Below are 21876 nucleotides of genomic sequence, written 5' to 3' on the forward strand. Positions count from 1 at the left end.
TAGAGAGATACTAGCCCAGACCGTCTCAATGGGTCCCTGTGCTGGGATGGCCCCATGCCCACTGGAGAGGCAGCAGCCTCCTCGCTCTGGGGGGGTCACTGAGCCCCCCCAATACCAATGAATCAGTCTGCAGCGGCTCGTCGCGGAGCCTTCGAGCCCTATGTGAGGAGGAGGAAGAAATCACCAGGATGAATCATCCCCGCGTTCCCTGGGAGCTGGGGGGTGGCGAGTTTGGGGGGGTGGCTGCCAGCGAAGGCAGGAGCTGGGGGCGGGGGGAGCTGGGCATGGGGGGTGTTGAGTGGAGCATCTGTGTCCCCCCAGACATGGGTGACTTGTGACCCACCAGGGCTGTGGGGAGCAGCCAGGTCACCCCCTGGCACAGCCCCCCTTCCCCTCCCAGTGCCATACTGGGGCCACAGGGGCATTTTGCAGGGGTGTCCCAGGACCTGCAGTGGGATGGCCACCCTGCTGGGGGCTGCACGGGGGCTCACAGGGCAGAAATTGGGTCAGACACGTCAGAAATCCTCCAGCACCCTCCGCAGGATGGCAGGAACTGGCTCCCAGTGCTGACCCATCATGGGGTGTAGGGGCAACCACAACCCCAGCGCCGGGCAGTATGATGTCCCGTGGCACTGGCACAGGCATCTTGATGGGGACAACACAGGGGACACCCTAGCACTGCTGGGGCTGCCCATGCAGATGTCCTAGATGGGGTCTCACAATGCAGCTCCAACAGCAGCCCCCCAGCTCATCCCCCTCCTCTCCCAGCCACTTCTCTGCACCAAAGCCCCTTTGTGCCACTCATGCCAAATCCCCCCGTGCCATCGTGCCAAATCCTCCGCCACCATTGTGCCAAATGCTTTTGGCAGCGTCCAAGCCCAAAATAGCCACGGGCTCACCTGAGCAGGGGCGGGGGGGGGCTGGGGCTGCCCGCCTGCCCTCGTCCCACTGCTCCATATTAATGAGCCCCCTCCTCCTCCTCCGGTGTCCGGCTGTGCAGTCGCGGCTGCCGCCGTACCTGACCGCAGCGAGACGAGGCCATCGCTGCTTGGTGCCAGCCGCCCTCGCCATGGCCGGCTGCTCCCCCGTGCTCCAGCTCTGCCTCTTGCTCCAAGCTGCCTGCCTCTGCCTGGCCCAAATTGTAAGTTCTTTGCTTGGTCCCTGCTCTGCACCGGGCTGGGATGGGGGTCGGAGAGGGGGATAGAGAGGGGATGGTCCCCATCTCCCCCGTCGCAGATGCTCACTCGCAGTGCTGAGCACTCCTGGCACTTTCTACTTATTTTCCTAGCACCTTTTGCTCACTTTTCCCAGGAATGTCCCGTTGCGGGGGTGGCTGGGAGCAGCCACCAGCCGGGACCCACAGCCCCAACCCACCAGCGACCTCTCCGTGTCGAAAGCTGCCTCTGGCTCCGCAGGACAGGGACAGGGCTGGGCTGTTTGAAGTTTGGGACTTGTTGGCTGAACAAGTTTAGTTTTATTTTCCCCTTGGGGCAGCAATGGGGGACTCTCTGCTGTTTCTCTCCCCAGCAGCCGCCAGATCTTCTGCCTCCCATCACCTGGGAAAATGCTTATTTGCTTCTGCCTTGCTGGGACGCTCTGTGGAGCCGGGCTGAGGGGGGCTGAGTAGGGCTGAGGGGGGCTCTGAGCCTCCCAGGGCTGCCCCGGGGCTCTGCAGGGGCTTGCTGAGGGGCAGCAGGGAGGGACACCGGTGGCAGAGATGCTGGGGGCCAGGGGTACTGGTGGGTTCTCCAAACTCACCCAGGGGCAGGAAAAAATATGTCGGAAAAAGGCGAAGGGAAGGTATCCCTCTGTTCCTTGGGGCGAGTGCTGCGAGCGGGGCAGGCAGTGTTGCTCCTGGGATCCCACCTGAAAGGAGAAAAACTCTTCCTGCCTTGCAACCAGGAAAAAAATCAGATTTTTAGGAAAGATTTTGAAAAAATCTTCCCATGTGGCTCCTGAGCTGCCTGCCGGCACAGACAGCCTGGCTGCAGAGGGCTGGGGGGGCAGCTGCCTTCCTAAAACAGCCCCCCGGGATGCCCATGGGCTTGTGGTGGCCGAGGGAGCCAGCTTGGGTTGGAGCAAAGGTAACGTGGGAGCTCTTGGAACAAGGAACCGTTTGGAAATCATTCGGGCAGGACAAAGGTACCATTCACGGGTGCTCCCAGGGACCAGTGCTCGCTCCCACCCCAGCCGCGGGGTTTGCTTCCAAGGCAAAGCCAGGGCTCTCCTAGTTCTGTGAAGAAACCAGCAACACTTCTCATCCTTATATATTTCACTTTAACATAAATAAGCCTGGAAGGACGGAGAAGTCGCAGGCGTGCAGCCCCAGCCAGCCCATCTGGTTTTCATTTCCAGGAACACCAGAGGTTCGGTCTCCAGGACCAGAGTCTCTTCCCTGCAAACACACCGTTAGGATAACAGAGATTTCTTTGCAAAGCTGCTCCTGTGGAGTCCTGCGCAAACCTCAAAGCTGGGGCCAGGCTGCTCGGGGAGCTCCCCTGCTGCCAGCTGAATGGTGCTTTTGTGCGATGCTGCGGAGTGGTGCTGCGGGCAGCGAGCCAGCCCGGCGCAGGGGGGCAGCGCGCCCACAGAGGCGACTGGGGGTCCCCATTTCACACCAGGGCTTCAGGCACCTAAATCCTGCCTGTGCTCTTAGAAACCCCAGTGCTGAGCTTGCACCCCAAGCTGAGAGAGGTCTTTGCGAGTGCTGCCATCGCCCCATCGAGACCCTGCTCCAGCTGGGGCAGGAGCCCTGCTGGCACCAGTGCAGGAGGGGGCAGCAATGGGGTGGAAATTGGGCACGGGATGGGGAGCTGGCTGTGCCAGTGTGTGAGGAGATTTCCTAGATTTCTCCATCCATGCCTTTGCTGGGCAGCGGAGCACCCACGGAGAGGGGCAGAGCTCTGACACCTTGGGGTGCTCATTCCATCCCAGCTCTCTGGAGACAGGTCCTCAGCAGACACCGGCAACAAGTGCTGCACCCTGGGCTCCCTCTGGCCCCCAGCATCACTCGAGATCTGACTGCTCCTTCCTGATGTGGGTCCCATCCCCTTTTTCCCCTTAGCGAGGGCCACCAGGAGAACCTGGCCCACGAGGACCCCCCGGTCCCCCAGGAGTGCCGGGAGTGGATGGCATTGACGTGAGTACGGCGCGGCCGGGAACCTGTGCAGGCTGGAGGGAGGGAGGGAGGAGACCTGCAGCACAAAGAGGGACATTGTGCTGGGGCAGAGGCTCAGCAGAGGGCAGGGGATGCTGATGCCGTGTGATTCCCGCACTGTGCTGCTCCTGGGCTGGTGCAGATGGAGCACCCCCGGCTTTGCCAGTGGCCCTGGGCAGCAATGATGGCATGGGGGGAGCAGAGCTCCTGCACCGCAGCTCCATCCACCTCCCCAGGACAGCAGCCCGTGGCCCTCTGATTGAGAAACGGGACCTGAAATGCTTTTTGGGGAGCACAGCGGCAGGGAGGTTTGGGTGCTGGGTGCTCAGGGCACCCTCATCCAGGCAGCAGAGGGTGCTCGGAGGGGCTGGGTGCAGGGATCAGCCTAGAGATGCCCATTGAGGAGGAGGAGCTGGGGGGGGGGAGGGGGGGGGGCTGGTGGGGAGCAGGACACCCAGGTCGGGTACACGCAGAGCGGCGACGTGGCCGAGGGCTGTGGCTCCGGAGCCCCCCCAGGGCTGTGCAGAGGGAGCCTGAACAGAGGGGAGATCTGTGAGCCAAAAGAAAGTGCCCTTTCTCTGAGACTTGCCCTGGGGTGTGCTTTTAGTGTTATTTATACCCAGAACAGCCGCAGCCCTCCCACAACCCCTGCACAGCCCTCTCTTCTCTACGCCAGCCCCATCCTGACCTGGCTGCCACTCTGCAGGATCCAGCATCTCATTCTGGCTTGGGGAGGAACATGGGAGACACGGGTCCTGAGCCCCTGCACAGCTGGGCCTGGCTCCCTGGGGTGACAGACCCCTTTTTACAACCTCCTTCTCTTTCCCCAGGGTGACAAAGGCTCTGCTGGAGCTCCCGGGTCCCCGGTGAGTACCCGTGCCTCCCTGAATCTTGCTGACAGTCTCTCCCCTTCTGGAGGAGCTCCTTTCAATCTGACCCCATGTCTCTTCTCTTTTAAAGGGTGCCAAGGGGGAGCCTGGAGCCCCCGGTCCAGACGGGCCTCCAGGGAAGCCTGGCATCGATGTGAGTACCGACCCCCTGTCCCACCCTGCAGTGTCCCTGACCACAGCCCCCGGGGTCACAGCACGGTCTCAGCAAACTCCTCTTACCCCCGGCGCAGGGATCTTTTTCTGTCGCACATAAGAATGTGCCAAAACCCCTTCGTGCCGGAGCTGAAAGCACCTTTTGAACCACGGCAGGAAACACAGGCAGAGCTGGGGCAGGGCTGCTGCCACCCCATCCCGCTGCTCGGGCTCCAAAAGAGCATCCCCCTCCACCCCACACAGGCGAAAGCTGCGCCAGGAAAGCCACAGCACCAACACCCCTGAACACAAAAAGGCTTTTCCTTGCTCTTTACTGCAGCTGCTCTCCTGAGCCCTGGTTCAGCTCTCGTTTCCTCCAGAATAAATGTGGAGCAATCCCCTGGCCGCCCCCCAGAGTCACCCCTTGGCACCCACATAGGTGGCATTGGTGACTTCCCCACTGTCCCCTCCCCAGCAGAAGCACAGCCCGAGATAGGGGTGGCAGGCAGAAACGGGAGGGAGCTGCCTCCTTGCCCTGCCTTGATGCTGTGATGGGCCAGCTCCTGGCCCCATGGTCCCCTGGCTGGGGTACACAGAGGTGTGTGATGGGCGCCCAGGGAGGTTTGGGTTGGGTGCCTGCCCCCCATCCCCAGTGCAGCACTGAGGTAAGTGGTAACACAGGGTAAGCGCCTGTGAGCGTCAGGCATTTACTCACTCATGAGAAGGGAACCCAAACTACGGTGTCCTCTTTTGTGTCTCTGGACAGCAGTTCATAAATCTTTGGGGTTTTAGTTATTCTTCAATAATAAATGAATGGAATAATAACTGTCATTCTAAGCATGCATTATTCATCCAGGCTAATCTGCCTGCAAAAGAGTTTGGCTCCTTTGAATACAGATGCTGAGCAGAGCTGGGCTGAGCGAAGGGCCCTCCACCCGTGCCGTCCCCACATGCCCAGCGGCATGCAGGAATTAGCTCATGGGTGAAGCTCAAGCCATCAGCTGCAGGGATCCGAACCCTGGCACAGACACAGCCCTCACCTGCTCTGGAGTTGGGGATGGAGGAGCCAGAGTGTGACTTGGAGTTGCTGTAACAGGGATCACAGACGGGCTGAGCTTCCCACAAGCCTCCGCTGGAGCTGGGGCAGCCGTGCTGGATGTGCCTGGCAGTGAGAGGGTCCCTGCTGAGCCCCAGAGTGGGGTTTCGGAGCTGGGCAGCTCGCGGGGGCTCTGGAGCATCGCTGCAAGGCTCTCTGTGCCAGCGGGGCTTGGGGTCCAGGTGCCAGTTGCATCTCCAGGTTTGCTGCGTGACATGCACAGCAGTGACAAGCACAAATTCCCCACTAATAACCCTCAGACTCTCGTGATGGAAAGAGCCCCAGCAAAAACATCTGGCTGGAGAACAGAAGCGCTGGCAATAACCTCCCACCATCTCTCCTCTTGCAGGGCCTGACGGGAGCGAAAGGGGAGCCAGGGCCCATTGGCGGGCCAGGACTTAAAGTGAGTGAAGGGCTGCTCTGGGGCAGCCACTCTGGGCTCCCACCTTCTCCTCCTGGAGCCAGCGGGGCCTGGCCAGGCTGGGACCAGCCCCATCGCCGTGGAGGGGATGCACGGATGCAGGAATTGGGCGATGGAGTACTTGGCAACGAGGGGGCACTGAGGCTGGATTCAGGGAGAGGCGAATTTTAGCAGTTGACACAGCAGCGGAGCAGGGCTTGGTGGGGCCAGACCCTCCTGTTTCGGCTTCTGACTCTCCCCTTTCATCCTGGCAGGGCCAGCCTGGACTCCCAGGGCCACCGGGGCTCCCCGTGAGTATCTGCCTCTCCCGTGGGTGCTAGTGATGCACCCACTTTTGGCTCTGGTACCCATTCCCTGAGCACCCACAAGCGGGGTTGGAGCGGAGCGGGGATCCAGCCCCAGCTCCCCCAGCTGCATCCTTGGTGGCGGTGGGGGCATTGTCCTGCTCAGGGCAGGGTTGCTGGTGGTTTTGGGGGGTGTTGGAGAATTTGGACCAACCGTGTCTTTCTTCTTGTTGCAGGGTCCTTCTCTGCCAGGACCACCTGTAAGTGCCATGCTACTAGGGCTGGGGCAGGCAGCCAGGGACCCCACTTGGGGCTGTTCTGGAAGAGCTCAAATCTCAGCACCCCCAAAGCGGGGGTCTTGGGGCTCAGCCTCTCTCATTCAGTGAATGTCTCTCTTCTCCTCAAGGGGCTTCCAGGCCAGGTTGGGCTTCCTGGAGAGATCGGAGCGCTGGGACCCAAGGTGAGGGGTCAGGAGGGGGCACAGGAAAACCTCCCCTCCTTACACCAGCATCCACTTCACCACACTTCAGGGATCCTGGGATAAACAGGGATGATCCCGTAATGTGGGAGAGTGGGGTCCTGCAGTGAGTGATGGACTCTGTGCCAGCAGCCAGGTCCACTAGTGCCTTCCATCCCCGCCCAGCTCATGGCTGGGGGATGCCCCAGTTCCTGCTGTGACAGCCTGGGTCTCTGGTGCTTCATCACCCCTCTCTACCCTGGCTCCAGCAGTACCTGTCACCTCTCCACCCCTAAATCTCCTTTCCTGTGGTTCTTCTTTCTTAGGGTGACCCTGGACCCGATGGCCCGCGGGGTCCCCCAGGCCCTCCAGGGAAACCCGTGAGTATCTCCCCAGTCAACAGCATTTTTGTGCAAGAGGGAGGAGCTTCCACCTATGCTCAGCCCAGGATTTGGGGCTGGGATTTGGGCTCTGGCACACAACTCCGACCCCATGCCTTGCTCCCCTCCCTCCCAGGTGTAGTGTTAACCCCTCCTGTAAAATAGTGCTGATGATAAACTACAGATGCTGATAGTTTCCTTCCCTCCAGGGCCCCCCAGGACACATCCAAGGACTGGAGGAAGGCAGCGCTGATTTCTTGGTGAGAGCTGCCATTACCGTGTCCCTTCAGCAGGCCTTTGCAGGGTAACGGCCACTGGGAGACTGTGTGCAGCCCTGGCCTGAAATACAGCCACCAGTGTAATTTGGTAACTGGGGGCCGACGGAGCGGGGAGGAGCAGGGTCCTCAGCTGAAACCTTGCTGTGAGCGGTGAGCCCCCTGCATCATCACACGGACCGGCTTCACCGTGTGGTGCAGGAGCCCATCCTTCCCAGCACGGCTTCTCTGCAGCCTTTGGGTCCTTTCCCAACTCAACCTGTGCTTCTTCTTCCCCATCAGTGCCCGACCAGCTGCCCGCCGGGTCCCAAGGGCCCCCAGGGACTGCAGGGACTGAAGGTAAGGGAGCCATCAGGGAGAAAACAGGGACCATCACCTCCAGCATGATGTGCCTGAGTGGAGGAGCCTTCCCCAGTCAAGAGGCACAGGGAGCTTGGGAGCTGCTCTACTCCCCTGGGAGCACAAGGACATGCATGTACAGAGTCCTGGCGGCAAAGGTGTTATGGGAGAGGTCCCCCACGGCTCCCCAGCTTCTGCCAGCCCCTTCCTGGGGGCGAGACCCTGTGCTGAAGCCCCAGCTGTGCTGCTGCCTGGCTCCCTGCACTGCAAAGCCTGGAGGGTTAAACCCAGCGAGCATCCTCACTGCGTGCCCTCACGGCTGCGAGATGCTGAGCCCCTTCCATGTCACCAGCGGGCACGCTAGGGTGGGGCATCACGGGCAGGGTGGCTCTGGGTGATGCATCTGTGAGGATGCTGCCTCCACCCCGCTGCTCTGCCCTGGGATGCTCATGATCTTCCTCTTCACCCTTAGGGACACAGAGGCCGCCCCGGTGCCCTTGGGGAGCCCGGCAGGCAGGGCAGGCAGGTGAGTGACCTCTCTGGCAGCTTCCCAGCGTGCTTGCCTCTGGGGGAGCTGGGGCTGGACCGGAGGGCAGGGGGCTTTGGGGAGAGAAAGGAGGAAGGAAGGAAAGAGGTGGGAGAGGGAGGAGGGAGATCTGGGGCTGGGAGATGGAGGGTGGACAGGGTCTTCTTCCCACGGTGGCTCCCTGGGTGGGGGGACCTGTCCCCATCCCCTGCTGGGTCCCAGGTGAGGGGGTCTCGAGTCCCCAGGGCAGTTTATACCCCTGCTCCACCCCAACACTCATCTTGCTTTTCTCCACCCCTCAACAGGGCCCCAAGGGTGATGTCGGTGTCTCTGGAGAACAAGGTGTCCCAGGCCCTCCGGTAATATGTTTATTCCTCTTTGATGCTTTGCTCTTTGCTGCTCTGTCCCCCATGGGTGCCCCAGGGGTTGGGGGCAGCCCATTTGTGCTTGGCCCCAGACGCCGGGGACATGACACTGGTATGTCCCTGCTCCCAGGGACCCACTGCTGGGACCGGAGCAAAGCCTTCGTGCCATCCAACTCCCTCCTCCCAGCCATGAAGCCACCACCAGGAGGGTGGCAAAGCTGCATCCTGATGGAGACCTCCATGGTCAGGGCTGGCTCGGGCACCTCAGTTGTTAGCGCACGTTAACGTGGATAATTCACCAGCCAGGGACAAATTGCCCATGTACACCAAGCCCCCCCTTACCCCACCTGAACGGGGCGGGGGTGCAGTTCCCGACTCGCCGCTGGGACGTGGGGATTAAAGCTGTTTGAGCTCGCTGAGCACTTTGAAGATGAAAAGCAATTAATGGGCTGAGCCCTTCAGTCTGGGAAAGGGCAAAACCGCTTTGAAGCCAAGAGCTTTGGCGGGGGAAGCAGCACCAGTTTGGGCCCATTGCTGTTATGGAACCGACAGCTGGAAAGGCGCCTGGTGGGGGGGCTGCAGAATTAGGAGCGAGTGGCGGGACTGAAATACCTTGCATTTGGCAAAACCGGCTGATTTCCAGTACCGGCTTTGGCTTTAATTGCAGCTTCCCCCTGGGCTGCTCCTTGGGCCATTTCCAGCTAAGGCATCTGTTGTTTTCCTTCCCTGCAGGGGCCGCAGGGCCTGAGGGGTTACCCCGGGATGGCGGGACCCAAGGGCGAGACGGTAAGCACCGGCGGGACGCAGGGGCAGCTGGGCCCAGCTCCGGGGTCAGAGGGACCAGCTCCCATGGGGGTGCTTCCCAGGCTGGAGGCTGCTTCCCAGGAGCATCACTTACATGGCTGTTTGGCCATCTGGGGCAGCTAGACGCTGCTAGTGGGGTCAGACCTGGCTGGGGGCTGAGGTTGGGATGGGAGGAGTTGACCCTCTTGTCCTCTCTTTGCAGGGTCCTGCTGGTTACAAAGGGATGGTCGGGACCATCGGAGCGGCTGGGCGGCCGGTGAGTGCCCTCCCTTGTCCCCTGGGGGCTGCAGGGCAGGTGGGGGACCCTGCACTTCGCTGCTCAGCCCCCATCTTTCTCCCCTCCAGGGCAGAGAAGGCCCCAAGGGACCACCTGGGGACCCTGGTGAGAAGGGAGATCTGGTAGGTAACCTGCCCCATGGGGGAGGGCAGCGCTGTGCCCTGTGCGATGCCAATGCCCCCCATTCCCCAGCTTGGCCCTGCTCCCCGGCACAGACAGGGGCTCTGCCCGGGTGCCTCGGTGGGCATCTCCTCCTTCTCCCAGCGCTGCCCCCTGCACCGAGAGGGCAGCTGAAATAACACTTGCTCTCTCCTGCTCTAGGGTGGCCGTGGCATCAGGGGTCCCCAAGGAGATATTGGCCCCAAGGGGGAGAATGTAAGTACAGCCAGCAGCACCTGTGCCCACATCTAGGGCTGAGCCCCTCGCAAGGAGAAGTTCTCTCTGTCCCGTTTGGGGCCATCCTGCATCCTTGCACCCTGGCTCAGCTGAGGGCTGGAGCTTTGCTTTCCCTTCCCAGCCTTATTTTACCCCCACCGCGAGCCTTTCCGTCCCTCTCAGAGGTGTCAGACTGAGCAACTCTTCCCCCTTTTGCAGGGTCTCCCAGGCATCGACGGCAAAGATGGCACTCCGGGTATCCCGGGCGTGAAGGTGAGCTGCTGCGGGCAGGGCCTGCCTGGTGCTGCCTGCACCGGCAATGGGGAACGGACACATGCTGTTCCTTGTACCAGTGCTTGCTGGAAATAATGGGGACAGCAAGTGGCATATGGTCCTAGTCCTTGACGTGACATCTCCTGACTAGTGGAGTGTGGCTGTTCCCACAAGGTCAAGGGCAGCGTCCCCCTTTGGCCAGGAGTCCCTTGTCCCACCATGGCCACCTTGTTTCTGCATCTTTCTCCGTCACACCATAACATCCTCTCTGTCCCTCGCAGGGTGGCGTGGGACAGGCCGGCCGCCCAGGAACGCCGGGACACCGGGGACAAGCTGTGAGTACAGGAGTGTGGGAGCCCCATGCCCGGGCAGGTTACCCATGGGGTGGCACCCCTCCATCCCAGGGTGGTGCCAGGGTGCAGGGCCAGCACCCAGCAGAGATGCTGCCCCTGCGCACAGGGCACCGGGCAGGGTCGCTGCCTCCGATGCTGTGCACGGGGTTTGATCCTGGCTTGCTTTCTGCAGGGCTTGCCAGGCCAGCCGGGAAGTAAAGGTGGCCCAGGAGACAAGGTGGGTCTGGGGCAACCAGGGCTGTGGTCACCCCCTCGGGGGTCACCCCTGTCCCACGCAGTGCTGTGGCAGCCTCCACGTTTCATCCCTGAGCCCGCAGCATTGTCCCCATGCCATCCCCTCCCAGTCCTTGCCGTCCCTGAACAACCTCTGTCTCCCATTCGCAGGGTGAAGTGGGTGCTCGGGGCCAGCCCGGTGTCACCGGTGCCCCGGGGCAGATCGTAAGTATGGAGAGGTCACCATGTTCCAGCCTGCGCGTTGCTGTCTCTCTCTTTTGCTCTTCTTTCCCTATTTGCTGGCAAACAGAAAACAGAGTTGGGCACTTTACCCCCCCTGTAACCCTCCTCGACCCTCTGCCCCCGCAGCAGCTTCCTCATGGGGAAGCTCCTGGGGCCAGTTCTCCAGCCCTGTGTCCAGCACCTCCTTGGCCACCTGGGGCAGTGGCAGCTCTTTGCACGGCTGCAGGGGACAAGGACAGGGCCACACAACCCTTGGGGAAGGATGGAGGGCAGATGATGGCACGCGAATGCAAGAGAGGCAGCTGGTCTGGGTTTGGTGGTGTTTTTTTTTCCCCCCACATTTTAGGGTGAGCCTGGACCTCGGGGTGAGCAGGGACCGCCGGGTGTCCCTGGGATGAAGGTGAGTCTGGGGCATTGTGGGGGTTTGTGGTGGTGCTGGGAGCTGCCCCTGACTCTCATCTCTTCCTGGGTCTCCGCAGGGCGACCGGGGTGAACGTGGCCTCGTGGGCCCCCCCGGCGAGCAGGGGAAAGTGGTGAGTTGTGCCCACAGCCAAGCTGGGAAATGGTCTTCGCCTTGGGATTGCTTGGGATTGCCCAGCCCCGGGTGTGCAGGTGGGGAGGAGGGATGGGGGCAGCGGGGCATGGCTGGCACTGCCTGCCTGGACGTCTCGCTTTGATCACGGCTGGGGTCCATCACGCGCCCCATCCCGCTGTGCCTGGCTGCTGGGGTGAGGGATTAGCTGATGGGGCAAATAGCTTGGGGATTAGTGGTCCGGGGGCCACGCTGGGTTTGCAGCCCCAGCCGGGAGAGGAATTTCCTCCCAGCCTAGCGAGAGCTGCCTGGCCCCTCTTGGAGACTTTCCTGGGGTGGAAAAATGGCCAAAAAGTGACCTTTGTCCCTCTGGCTTCCTTGGGGACAGGGCTCCATCTCTGGCAGAGCCCCCTTCTCTCAGCATGGCTGGGAGGGAAGGCTCCTCCATCATTTTCTGCCCTGTTCACCCACAGAGGCTGGATTCAGGGCAGGTTGGGATCCTGCGGGGCAGCCTGAGCTGCTGGAGGGGATGGGGTGCTGCCTGAGCATCTCATTGCCTTGGGGAGGATGCTCTGACGGGGGAGGAGGGTCCTCCCCACCACCTCTTCTTGCTCATTTTTCTCTTTTTCCTGTGTTATCTTGATTTCCAGGGGCCGAAGGGTGAGCAGGGCCCACCGGGGATCCCAGGACCCCAAGGCTTGCCAGGAGTCAAAGGAGACAAGGTGACTGCTCCTGGCTGCAGGGGATGGACTGCTCTGGGGTCCAGCTCAGGGAAGCTGCACTGAGCTGGGCTGACACTCCCCCTTCTCCTTTCTCCAGGGCTCCCCAGGGAAAACCGGCCCCAAAGGCAGTACTGTGAGTACATCACCCTCCTGCGCAGGCTGGGGAATCACTGACACCCCTGTTTAACAGGGCTGACACCCACTGACACCGAGTGCTTTCTCCATCAATACCTCTGGCATCCTGGTCGAGCGCAGTGGGTGGAAAACGGGGTTAAAGTGGCTGCAGAGGAGGTGGGTGCTGGTGGCGAAGGTTCACATTTCTCGTTGCCTTTCCTCTAGGGAGACCCCGGCGTTCACGGCCTTGCAGGGCTGAAGGGAGAGAAGGTGGGTCCTGGGGGTAGGGTTCCTGGGGTAGGGTGAAGGAACATGGATGGGATGTGGGTCCCTGCCCATGCTGGGGTCTTCTGCCCAGCATGGCCCTGGGCACTGCAGCATTACATCCCAGCACAACGGCAGTGCACTCTGGAGGGGAATACGTGTGCCCCTTCACCAGCTGCAGCTCCAAATTTGTGCTGTATCCCCACTGCATTTCTTGTGTCCTCTGTCCCCAGGGTGAATCAGGCGAGCCAGGACCAAAGGGACAGGTGAGTGACTGGGGGTTTGGGAACGAGAGACCCCCTGCATCTCCACGCTGGGTGGCTCTGCAGGACCCTCAGCTGGAGGTGATCCTCCTGACCAAGGCAGCAGCGCTTGGAGCTGGTGCACGCTGCACGCTGGTGGGACGAGAAAGTATTGTCACTGGAGATGTGCTTCAGTGACCACGTCCAGCCCTGGATTCAGGTTCAGACCCCATTCAGGGCTCAGACCTCAGCTGCAGCAGTTGACACTGGAAGCTCTCAGGGTCTCAGGGTGCAGCCCCTGCGCGCAGGACAGGGCTGAGCTCCCCTCTCCTGACACCACTCTCCATCCCCACCGCAGCAAGGCATCCAGGGCGAGCTCGGTTTCCCCGGCCCCTCAGGGGACGCAGGCGCACCCGGCGTGCGAGGCTACCCGGGACCCCCCGGCCCACGAGGACTCGTCGGGGAGCGCGGCGTGCCGGGGATGCCCGGCCAGCGGGGCGTAGCGGTGAGTACCCCCAGCGCCCCGCATCCCCTCCTCACCTCCTGCACCGTGCAGGGGGCTGCTGCCACCAGCTTGTTCAGCTCCGCAGGTGAATTGCCTCTGACCTTTTCTTACCAACCAGTTCCTCTGGGAAATGCCGCTGTTTGGCTCAGGAGCTGCCAGTGCTCCCCCATGAGCTCTCCAGGAGGGCCGAGCTGGGATCCCACCTTTCTAGAAAAGAGGAATTCTTTATTTCTCACCATATATAGCACCAGTAGCAGGCTTAGCTCCAATGTGTGGCTTTGCAGCCTGTCTGGGGGACAGAATTCTTCCATATAAGCCTCATTTTATACTTGCAACATGATGTTGCAGAAAGTTAACACTGTGAGCAGGTTGCAGCTTGGCTGGGCACGTGAACCAAGGCTAGAGCACTTGTACTGGGACCAAACAGAAAACAAAGAAGGGTGGGAAGGCGGCATGGGGTGCATGAAGGTGCTCTGGACTGGGGGGGTCAGGATGGCACTGGCTCTGCGAGAGCAGATGGGGCTGGAAAAAGCGATGTCGCTTTACAGCGTGTCCCTCTTGTCGCTGCTGGCAGGGCCGGGATGCTGGGGACCAGCACATCGTTGATGTGGTCCTGAAGATGCTGCAAGGTGAGCGGGCAAGCGGGGCACCGCTGGCTGGGCGGCTGTCACCGCATCCCATCCCACACCGGCCTCTCTCTGCCTTACAGAGCAGCTGGCAGAGGTGGCGGTCAGTGCCAAGAGAGCTGCCCTGGGTGGAGTTGGTGCCATGGGCCCCCCTGGACCCCCCGGTCCCCCAGGGCCACCCGGTGAGCAGGGCCCACATGGACCCATGGGACCCCGAGGCGTCCCTGGCATCCTGGGCGCTGCTGGGCAGATTGGCAACGTAGGACCTAAAGGTAGGTGGTGGGTGGCCGTACCCCCACCATACTGGACAAAAATCCTCCGAGGGGCTGACTTTGCCTCCTCCTGCCACACTTGTCCCCCACCTCAATCCCTGAGCAGGGTCTGTGTTTCCCGCTGAGGCTCCAGCGAGTCCTTCCCTCCCTGTTTCTTTCCCCACAGGGAAGCGAGGCGAGAAGGGCGAGCGGGGAGAAGCTGGCCGTGGCCACCCGGGCATGCCAGGTCCCCCGGGGATCCCAGGTAAGCCCTTCTCCCCCCCCAGCACAGAAGGGCAGGCAGTGGCGGGTCCCCACTGGGCAGCAGCAGCCCCTGTGTGCGATGACGAGCCCAGCAGGGTCTCGGGACCTTCTGGTCCATCCCTGCAAACTTGCACGGCTTCATCTGACACCTCTCCAACCTGTAGCACCCTTTGCTGCCTCCGGCTCTGCCAGCCGCTTTCCTGGCCCCTCGGTGTTGCTCGCTTGCTGTGCTGCTCTGCTAACCCATCCCCATCCTCACCAGCAGCTTTTCCCACACCCCAGCCCCTGCTCTGCTCCGGCAAAGGCTGGGCTCAGCACCCGCAAACGCGGCACGCACACACCCGCTGAGGGCCACGCTCCCGTTGCAGGTCTCCCTGGCATCCCCGGCCATGCACTTGATGGCAAGGCCGGTGAGCGAGGTTTGCCAGGCTCCCCGGGCGAGGCTGGCCGGCCGGGCTTGCCCGGTCCCGCTGGCCTGCCAGGGTTTTGCGAGCCGGCCGCCTGCCTGGGAGCCTCGGCATACGCCGCCGCACGCCTGACAGAGCCAGGGGCTGTCAAGGGACCCATCTACTGAGGAGGTACCGGCACCGCAGCAGACCTGGCCGCGGCAAACCCATGCCGGGGCTGGCAGCAAAGTGACCAGAAAACTGCAAATCCGTAGGGAGCAACCTCTGCCCATCCCAGCTGTGGGAGGGCGCTGGGCTCGGGGTTGCTGCTGGAGGGGAAACACAGCCTCGGGAATTTAATTTGGTGTAGGTGTCACCCCCCTCCCACAGCTCAGGGGACAGTGAAGAATAAGGAGAGGTCACCCCAAGGCCTGTCCTCATACTTGGGGTTCGCTAACTGCCCCCTCTGCCCATCCTCTGCTCCCTGTGCCCCTTCCCAAAGAAATAAATTGTCTTTTATACAAACCCTCTCACTCTGTTATGTCCTGCTTGGTGCTGAATTGGCTCTTTGCCAATCTCCTTTTTGTCCTTTTTTATAAAACAAAAACAAAATTGTGGTTTGATTATTTAAGAGACTTGCCAGACCCAGCCTTGCTCACTGCTGGGCACTCACAGAGCTGTAAATCTTTGTAAAATAGGATTGTTTTATAACTATGAATATAAAAACACCAACTTTTTAAAAAATGGACAATAAAAATGAGATGGACTGTTAATGAAGTGACATGTTGATTTCTTCAAATCAAACCAAGACTGTACTGGTGTGGGGGGGGGTGTTATTGAGGACTGAAGTTAGTTTTTTCTGTTATTTCGAGCCCCTCATTGGGAGTCTCAATTGCTCTTTTGCATTTTTGGGGACAATTTCAGCCTCTCAATAAGTTTATTGAGCAAAAGCTCCTTCTATTTTCCCCTCTACCACCACAAACGCGCAGAGGAATTCACCACCCCCGAGCCCCGCCGTGTCAGACCAAATTTGCCAGAAATGCATCAAGCACCTTCAACAAAGGCCAAGTCAGCCCGAGTCCCCCTGCAATCAAGTGGGCCAGAAAACTATTAGCAGCATTGCAAAGGGTATCGATCTCTTAATAGTTAAAAAGGAGGCCTGTGGCTCTAACAGGATCCGCAGGTGTCTTTCTCATTATTGCCATCGACAGCAGCAAGGATTAAAGCTGCGCGGCGGGAGCAATGGGGCTTCGCTTTGTAAGATAAATAAAAATCAATTTTTGTTTATTAGCAAAGCATGTTCGGCTTGGCAGGGTAACAAATCCCAGGGAGCGGTGGTGGGAGGGGCTGGCTGGGTCCCTCCTGCAGCACACACCATCGCTGCCACCAGCGCCAGGACCGCTGGCAAACCGCAGCCAACCCGGAGCTCAGCCCCACCGGAGGGGTCTAATCCTGGCAAGGACCAGATCCCACCCCGGCAGATCCAGCACCATGTGCTCTTCCCTCCCCCATGCACCTCGCTGTGCAGCAGTGCGTTTTCCCCTATGGATCCTTGTCTGTCGCTGTGTCCCCAGACCCTTCGGAAGTGTCCTGTACTCATCCTCCATTTAAATTACCTTCTCTGTGCCCTTTTGCAAACCGCTGCCTTGTCACTTAATGTGCAATCAGCTAACATTAAGGGGACAGTCTTTTATTAAAAAAAAATAATTTGGAAGTGAATTGCAAATGTTTTATTTGCAAGTTGGAATTTAATCAAGGAATTAAGAAGGCTGCATATTAATTAGGGGCCAGACTCTAGTTGTTTCCAATGAGTGGCAAACATGCTCCGAATCTGCCTCTTCATCAGAGCCCTCATAAATATTCATCCAATAAATAGCAGATTGGATGCCATTAAAGAGACAAGAGAGATTGAAACCCAAGTATCTGTGGAAATGAAACAGCTGGAAAGCGTCCAATCTCTGCCCCAAATAATAACAAATCATTATTAGGAGAGGTGAAGAAATAGCCCTGGTGAGCACTTGTTTCCATTTCTGGACAAATGGGGAGGTTCGACCTCATTCTTTTCAGGGGGGAATTCAGGTTATCAAACCCCTTCGGGGACAGCCCGAGGCTGGGCTTGCCCAGGGCTCCAGCTGTGCAGCACATCTGGGGCTGCACCCCAGCTCCGCTGCCCAAATCAGATCTTTAGCTTTTTTTTTCTTCCCCCACGAGAGGGAGCTGCCAGCCCGCTGAATCCCCCTCTTCCCAGGCAGCCCACGCTTGGGCTGTTACCACTAAAACCAGTTTTTACCCTTGGCAGAGGCTCGCTGCGGGGGGTGTGCGTGCATGTCCCCCTCCCCAGGCTGCGCCTTGCGAGGGCTGCGCTCTCCCCTTCTCTTTGGGGGGTGGAAAGGGTGAACCCCACCTTGCTCAGCCACTTCCCACCTCCAGGATGAACATGCTGGGAGAAGGGAACAGGTTTGCTGCAGGGACATCAGTACAAGGAGGGCTGGGAGCCGAAGCTGTGGTCCTGGAGCAGGGACAGGCCGTTTCCCAGGGAGTGCCCAAGGGCTGCTGGAGGCAGGAAAGGTGCCGCTGTGCCTGCAGAGGGTCCCGGCCTGCCCAGGAGGACGCAGGGTTCTTTGCAAGAAGCCCAGAGGTTCCTCACTCTTGCACCCAAGCACGCACATCCCCAGGCAGGGCTGGCTGGGAAAAGTGCTCCAGCAGAGTCAGGGACACTGGTCTTGCTGACCCACTGCTGTTCAGAGCCACACACGGCCTCCCAAATGTGCCGACTGTGGTGGTGGCTGAGCTCTCCCTGAGCAAGAGGCAGGTTTGACCTTCGGCGGGCTACCGTGCTCCCCGGCCACAGCCCGGGAGGTGCTGCAGGGCAGGCACAGCTACTGTTGGGTTCTGTGCAGCCTCACAAGTCGGAGGTTGGCCAGGCCAGTGTCTGGGAAGATCAACAAGTTCAGGTTTTAATTAAAGTGCCAAGAAAGCAGCTGTCCGGAGCTCTTCCTCTTTTCTCTCCCACCTCCCAAGTTTGACATGGTGGGTTGTGCTGCAGGTGGGGCTGCAAGGAGCCAGCCCAAGTCCTCGCCACCTCGCCTATCTCACCAGCCTTGGTGATACACAGCAGCTGAGAGCAGCCCAATCTGTTTACTGTCCCCAGTTGTTCAAACATCAGGGACTGGGCCACAGCCAGTCACGCCTTATTTTCAAAGCAAATATATGTGTAATCTTTTAAAATTATTTCAAGGGGTTTAAGAAACTGCTCCCAAGCTTGTCCCTGCAGCTACAAAGGCTCCAGAAACACAAAGGCGTGGAAACAAGCATCATCATGTGGTTTTCATGTGATGTGAGAGACAAAAGGGAAGAAATAAAAGGAAATCAAGGTGGATCCCTTCGGGGTCGTACCAACTGCCCCGCTGGGCCTGCTGAGACCTCCTGCAAGAGTCACAGCTTTCATCCTCTTCCCCTCTCCTCAGAAAGCCGTGGGAAAACAATAAATGGAAGTCCAATTTCTGTAGCCTGGAGTAATTAGGGGGCCTCTGATTACTACCATTCAAAGCTGACGAGGCTGGCGTTGGCTGCAGTTCGCATTTGGACAAGCACCACTTGTTCCACTCCGGGGCCACGTGCACCACTGCTGCAGCTGAATGTGCTATTCGTGCTCCGACACGGCCCTGGCAGGAGGCAGCCACAGCTCCCTTCCATCCCAGCGGAGCCCTGAGCAGCAGAGACTCTTCCCACGCATGCCGTCAGGAGAGGAGAAACCCACCTGCACGGCTCAGGAGAGGGGACATCCAGCAGAGAGGGTGGGATCCACCATCTCATGGGCCACCCTTGCCCATGGGAAGGGCTTTTCATCCCTAGCAGAGCATTGCCAAGAGGAGGCATTGCTGCCTGCTTGGTTATCCCCAGTCACTTTACCAGCATCATCCTCGCATCCCACCCCGGTGACATTTCTGCGGCACAGGGGCCACCGCATGTGCCCATGGCGAGGGGCGGCCCTGCCGCATGAATAATTCAGGGCAATGAGAAAAAAGTTGCCTTGAGCAAGCTAATGCATTGATTAGACCAAATTGCCTCCCTCACTCTCGAGGAGGTAAAAATGAGCTAATCACCGTTTGTTCTCTCTTGATAGATGATTAACCACAAATTAGAATATTAAACAGAGGACTTTGGGTACGTAAATTAACAGCTGAGAACTAAGTTAATTATTGGAGGAGCCATAAAACTGCTTATTTTTATTCTTGGATTATTGTTTGATGTTTTTGCCTTTTATAAAGAGGCAGTTATTTTTAAAATGGCTTGCTCTGCTGCTTGTGGCCAGGAGTGCTGGGCCAGCCAGGACACACAGGGTAAATGAATCTCACGCTCCATCAGCAGTATACAGGGGAAATTAATCTCCCCTCTACTCCAGGGAAGGGTGCTGCTAGCCCCATCCATGCTCCACGGGCAGGATGCCCTACGCTGGGACAAGCAGGGTGCCCCAGGGCCATGCAGCCAGCTGCAGAAGCTGGTCCTGCTTCTCCAAAGAAAAGGTCAAATTTGGATACCGGCTCTACCCAAAGAAGTGACAAGACTCCTCCAGAGCAGGGACACAGCAATATGGTGTGCAGGGAATTAACTTTGTTAATAGCCCATTCATTTAAATGTAAATGGTGAGCCTGGCTTATATAATGAGGCTGGGAAATCTTATTAGAGACCAAATTAAAGGTTTGTGGGTGAGTACACGCAGGAGCGGGCCTGAATGTGAGATAGGGGCTGCCAGGGGGAGAACATGGGCATGGGTTTGCACCCCGTCAGAAAGCAAACATCCTGGGAGGGAAGGGTGGATTTGGGGTTAGATGGATGCTGGAGGCAAGACATGGGGCATTAATGCCTGCCCTTACAGCTCTGTGCCTGTCCCATGGCTGGTGCCTGCAGCATCTGGGGCAGACAGGGCAGGAAGGGGCTGGGGGGTTGTGCCACTGACCCCTTAGGGGCAAAGCAAGAGCCCTACATGTAACTGGGGCCAGCCCATAGGCCCTCTTGTGCAGAGCAGGGCAAGGTCTCCCGTCCTCAGAAGGGGTGGGCACCGCCTGAGCCCACACCGGGGGGATTTCAGGGCTGGCAAGAACCTCGAGCGAGATGCTGCTGCAACGAGCCCCTTGCGAGCAGCCCCGTTCCTCTCTGATTTCAATTAGCGGTGCCAACCGTGGCAGCGGGCCACCGGCACAGCGAGTGCTCTCCGGGGCGCATGCTCCTCCTTTGGAGGGGTCCTGCCACGCTGCTCCCGCACCCAGCAAAGGGGGAAGGAGCGTGCTGACAAAAGGCTGATTTAATTACTAGAATTGTTCTGATTACAGCCTGCAAACACTGTTATCTTGTAATTATTGCCAAGAACATGCCATTAGTACATGATTAAACACAACGTCTTGTGGGCTGCTAGCTGATTGTCTGATGCCTTATGAACTTAATTACTTCACGCTGATAGAAAGCGACTGGAAGGATGGAGCGGGGCAATGGCTCCGGAGGGCAGCTGGGTCTGGGGCTCTGCTGGGGCACCCCACAATGAAGGGGCCCTCAGCCCCCTTCCCAGATGCTTGGTCTGTGTCCACAGATGGACTCGCGATCCCAGTCCCTAAAGAGCCACAGCCAGGGTGGGTTGGGTGGATGGATAGATGCAGGAAGCGAATCCTCTTCCAAGCACTGCTGCTCCGGGACGCTGGGGTCTGAGTCCCAGCAGGCAAAGTGAGAGAAGATCCTGCTGCTGCTGGGTGAAGGTCCTGCCTGCAGCCCTTGGCTCCCCCGTCCCTGGGAGCCCTCAAGGACGAGCTCAGCAGTGCCTCGCAGCCCACAACAGCGCCAGCCGTGAGCGGTTTGGTTTCCTTCCAGAAAAAAATCAAGTAGCCGCCTGCCTCAGGGACCCTTCAGCACCTCTCACACGCTGTCACCCTGCCCTGGTGACAAGGACATACAAACTAATCCTGACATCTCATTAGCAGGATTAATTCTCAACCTCATTCTCCTCTCGGCTGAGAAATTGGCACTTCCACTTGCCACCGCACTGAGCCCTGCTCCCTTGGCCAGGGATGCAGCTCCAGCTGAGCAAACAGCAAGGAGCAGGAAAATACACTTCTCTCCCACTTCCCTTCTGCCTCCTGCCCTGGCACCCAGTGCTCAGGTGGCCTCTGGCTGGTCACCTGCATTCCCTGTCCCCCTCTGTGCACCCACGCTGTGTTACCTGCTTGCAGAGGAGTCTCCACCTTCCTGTGGGAACTGCATCCCCTCAGCAGCTGGGACACGCCAGTCTCAGGCTTCCCAGGCACCGAACTCACATAACTTTTAAACAAAGATGATGGGAGTCCTCAGTGCAGGCTCTGTCAGCATGGGACAGACCCACAACCTCCCAAAGGGTCAAGGCTACCTGGCTGAGTGCATTTATAGCAGAGGAGGCATGCAGCTGGGATGGGGAGGCAGCAGGAGCAGGTGCCGCAGGGAAACCCGTCAGCCCCAGTAATTGCTTTCAGGCTGATCATCTGCTGGATTTTTTCATGCTTGCTTTGTAAACAGGGAGTGTGTCCTCCCAGGGAAGGGAAAGTCATGGAGAAAACTCAAAGTTTCTCTTCTCTGCAAGAAGTTTTCTCCATGTTTCCTCATCCTCTGCCTGTGGCATCAGAGTTATATGGATATACCATCCCCTGTACCTTGCGTGGCACGAGAAAAAACTCCTTGTGTGAGCGACAAATTAGGCCCATGAAAGGCAATGGAAAAGAGGGAAACATGTTGGGAATGGGTCTATTAGCCCAGCCCGAGCTTAGTAAAGGATCTATGAATAAAATATGAAAAGCACGAATTTATAATGGCTCATAAACATTTAATCCCCTTATGCAGAACATACATATTTTTATATCCAGACGTATGGGCTGCAGAGCCCTCTATTTATGGAAGCGCAGTCTGGGTAAACAGCCTGCTGCTGGGCGAGTGGAAATCGCTGGGTACGGGCCCACTCAGCCCCTTCCCCTGCTCGCCCTCCCACGGAGCCCACCGGCGCATGGATGAGGACGTTTGCCCATCCCTGTGCCCCTGCCTGCTCCGCCGGGATGCTGCCGGGATAAGGCTTTGCACGGTACCGGGAAAAAC

At 59.0% G+C, this 21876-nt stretch overlaps 1 protein-coding gene across 1 annotated transcript; it reads left to right on the plus strand.

Annotated features, from left to right (window-relative positions):
- Positions 1–1069: 1069 nt before the first annotated feature.
- COL9A2 (collagen type IX alpha 2 chain) lies at positions 1070–14954 on the plus strand. Its single transcript, XM_086480347.1, has 32 exons — positions 1070–1141; positions 3065–3139; positions 3988–4023; positions 4118–4180; positions 5625–5678; positions 5951–5986; positions 6217–6240; positions 6387–6440; positions 6764–6817; positions 7027–7077; positions 7375–7431; positions 7904–7957; positions 8263–8316; positions 9055–9108; positions 9329–9382; positions 9472–9525; positions 9725–9778; positions 9998–10051; positions 10333–10386; positions 10577–10621; positions 10789–10842; positions 11207–11260; positions 11340–11393; positions 12043–12114; positions 12212–12247; positions 12454–12498; positions 12726–12758; positions 13093–13239; positions 13814–13868; positions 13949–14137; positions 14304–14381; positions 14749–14954. Exons 1-32 carry the CDS (start codon positions 1070–1072, stop codon positions 14952–14954), a joined length of 2076 nt encoding a protein of 691 aa, XP_086336473.1.
- Positions 14955–21876: the final 6922 nt, after the last annotated feature.

The sequence above is a fragment of the Leptosomus discolor genome, chromosome Z, assembly GCF_034619465.1.
Source record: "Leptosomus discolor isolate bLepDis1 chromosome Z, bLepDis1.hap2, whole genome shotgun sequence".
In the NCBI taxonomy this organism is placed as follows: Eukaryota; Metazoa; Chordata; class Aves; order Leptosomiformes; family Leptosomidae; genus Leptosomus; species Leptosomus discolor.